Source organism: Teleopsis dalmanni, chromosome 2 (genome assembly GCF_002237135.1).
Source record: "Teleopsis dalmanni isolate 2A chromosome 2, ASM223713v2, whole genome shotgun sequence".
NCBI lineage: Eukaryota > Metazoa > Arthropoda > Insecta > Diptera > Diopsidae > Teleopsis > Teleopsis dalmanni.
Genome location: NC_051847.1, coordinates 240,148,100 through 240,150,427, shown reverse-complemented (window position 1 = coordinate 240,150,427; position 2,328 = coordinate 240,148,100). Strand labels below are relative to the sequence as shown.

Sequence of the window (2,328 nt, the reverse complement as noted above, 5' to 3'; positions counted from 1 at the left end):
GTATTATTGCATTAGATATAATATATTTAAGTAGAAATTATAAATAAAAAAAAACTTAAATGTAGATTTTTAACAAAATAAATGACTCGATTTTATTCAGAAAATTTAGATTTGACAGCTGCTTTACGTTCTTGTCGTGTCAAAAAAACCTATTAAATTGATTCAAACTTTATTAGTCAAATAAAGGTCGATTAAAGAATATTAGCAATTATAACATCACTAAGAAACTATATATAAATATGTCTAGATAATTCTTTTACAGAATGTGTTGTCAGGTGATTTTAAAACAAAATCTTAAAATATGAGTGATTCATAAACTGAACGAAAAAACTAGCGTCGTTGCCCTTCCAGTATCAGCAATTAATACAATTGAATCTATATGTCGAAAAAAATAACTCGATCAAATAAAGAGTTAAGCTACTTTATTTCATTTTGACAATGCTAATCCACACATATTTTCATAATACGGCTAATATTAGATCAACTGTACTAGTACGACTTAGTACACTCAATATCTAGATCAAATCATCAGATAATAAAGGAGTAATATTTAAAGTTGACAAGAAAATAGTCAGAAAAATTTAGAAATATTTGTAAAATAAAATTTAATAAAATCAATTTACAGGACAGCAATAATAATTCTCAATCAAAAATTAATGTTTATTTTATATTTAAGTTAATCAGTAATTTTTACATATATGTTCACATCAGCCCGTGGAATATCATAAGCAAACCATGTTGAATAGACTGCATAATCTCCACTCGGAATAGGTAAAACTGATAATTTATCTGCCACATAACTTGAATCAAGTTTCTCCACAATCAAATCATGCTAAAATATAAAACATTATAAAATATTTTTTAAAAATTCAATAGTAAAATACCTACATCAAAAGGACAGGTATGATTCATGTTTGTATGTTTCTTAATCAATGTGAACGCTATTTTTGTTACTGGATTATTAGGCGATCGTAAAAATTCGCAGGCATCGAATGTTATGTTGTATAGAAATGGCTTATAACCATTTGCCCGTTTTAAAAGAGCGTATCTGATCTAAATCAAGAATTAAAATGATATACATATTTCAATATTTGAGTTATTATAATTGAAAAATATATACACAGAACATACCTTAACTTCTGTTATTGGCAGTTTATACAGTTTAACTTTTAAGGACGTATATTTATATGAGCGGTTAACCGACTTTAAGAAACAATATTCGAAATCGGAAAATTCCTTATCAAGTGATTTACACACAATATTAGTAAATTCATATTTGGAAGTAGCCTTTAATATCATCAAAAATTTAGATATTTTAAAAATATATAATTAAAAATTTTACCTGTGCTGAGAATATGAACAACGAGATGCGTATTAAAATTATAAACAAAAATTTTGAACCCATCATTGTCGTTTATGTTTGAGTACAAATTTTAAATATTGAAAAAGTTTTCTTCTGAAATTTACACGATGAAAGCTTGATATTGTCACTGAATTTGCTATTTAACTAAAATGTATATTCTGAAAGTAATTTCGTGTTTATTAACCAAATCGTTTAATATTTTTTTAATTTCTCGTTGAATGATTAAAGTTATTATGTCGATAACTGTCGCAGTTAACAATAATTATTTTGACTTTATTTCCTTAATTAATTACAACCGATCAAATATTTATGTTTAACAAAAAATAATATGGTTCTCTACCCTCCATAGAGTAGCGCAGTGAAATGTCTATTGTGTCAGACGTTTATTAAGGCATATATATTTTTTAACAAAATTTTTACTAATTTAAACGTGTATCGATTAAAATCTCTATGGACTACTGACAGACAAAATTTCAGAAACAACTACTGATATTCTGTACTAATGTTGTTTATTTAAAGTTTCATTTGAATTGTTTCACTAACTGTTTTGTGGACATTTACATTAATTAAGTACATAACGGATGAAAAACGTTGGTGATATGTCATAAACACATACATATATTTAATATATACATTAATTAATGTCTTAAATTTTAGTTATAAAATCTGTAATTAAATTTGAATTCATTTACTTAAATTATATCAAATTGGTAAAAAGATGCAATTGTTTAAATATTATATATCTTAGAGTAATAGTTGATATAAAATATATAATGAAGTTGACCTCAAAGAGTAAACTGTCTTATTTCAAAAATTGAACACCACAATTTTGTAATAAGGGAGTAAAACCTCTAGTTGAAAACAAACTATTCAGAAAAATTTAGAAATATTTGCAAAATAAAATTTAATAAAATCAATATGAAATAAAAATAAATACAGGGCAGCAATAATAATTCTCAATCAAA

At 24.8% G+C, this 2,328-nt stretch overlaps 1 protein-coding gene across 1 annotated transcript; it reads right to left on the bottom strand.

Moving 5' to 3' along the window:
* Nucleotides 1-663: 663 nt before the first annotated feature.
* On the bottom strand, nucleotides 664-1,436 carry LOC119686303. Its single transcript, XM_038100857.1, has 4 exons — nucleotides 1,343-1,436; nucleotides 1,132-1,287; nucleotides 889-1,053; nucleotides 664-832 (listed from the first exon to the last, which is right to left on the bottom strand). Exons 1-4 carry the CDS (start codon nucleotides 1,406-1,408, stop codon nucleotides 677-679), a joined length of 543 nt encoding a protein of 180 aa, XP_037956785.1. The 5' UTR covers nucleotides 1,409-1,436; the 3' UTR covers nucleotides 664-676.
* Nucleotides 1,437-2,328: the final 892 nt, after the last annotated feature.

What these genes read in the sequence shown, in the direction of transcription:
- LOC119686303 (XM_038100857.1), bottom strand. Translation starts at nt 1,408, where the DNA reads ATGATGGGTTCAAAATTTTTGTTTATAATTTTAATACGCATCTCGTTG. An exon ending in TGTTCATATTCTCAGCACAG is followed by an intron (nt 1,288 to 1,342) that starts GTAAAATTTTTA and finishes ATGATATTAAAG; the next exon opens with GCTACTTCCAAATATGAATT. An exon ending in ATCATACCTGTCCTTTTGAT is followed by an intron (nt 833 to 888) that starts GTAGGTATTTTA and finishes TTTATATTTTAG; the next exon opens with CATGATTTGATTGTGGAGAA.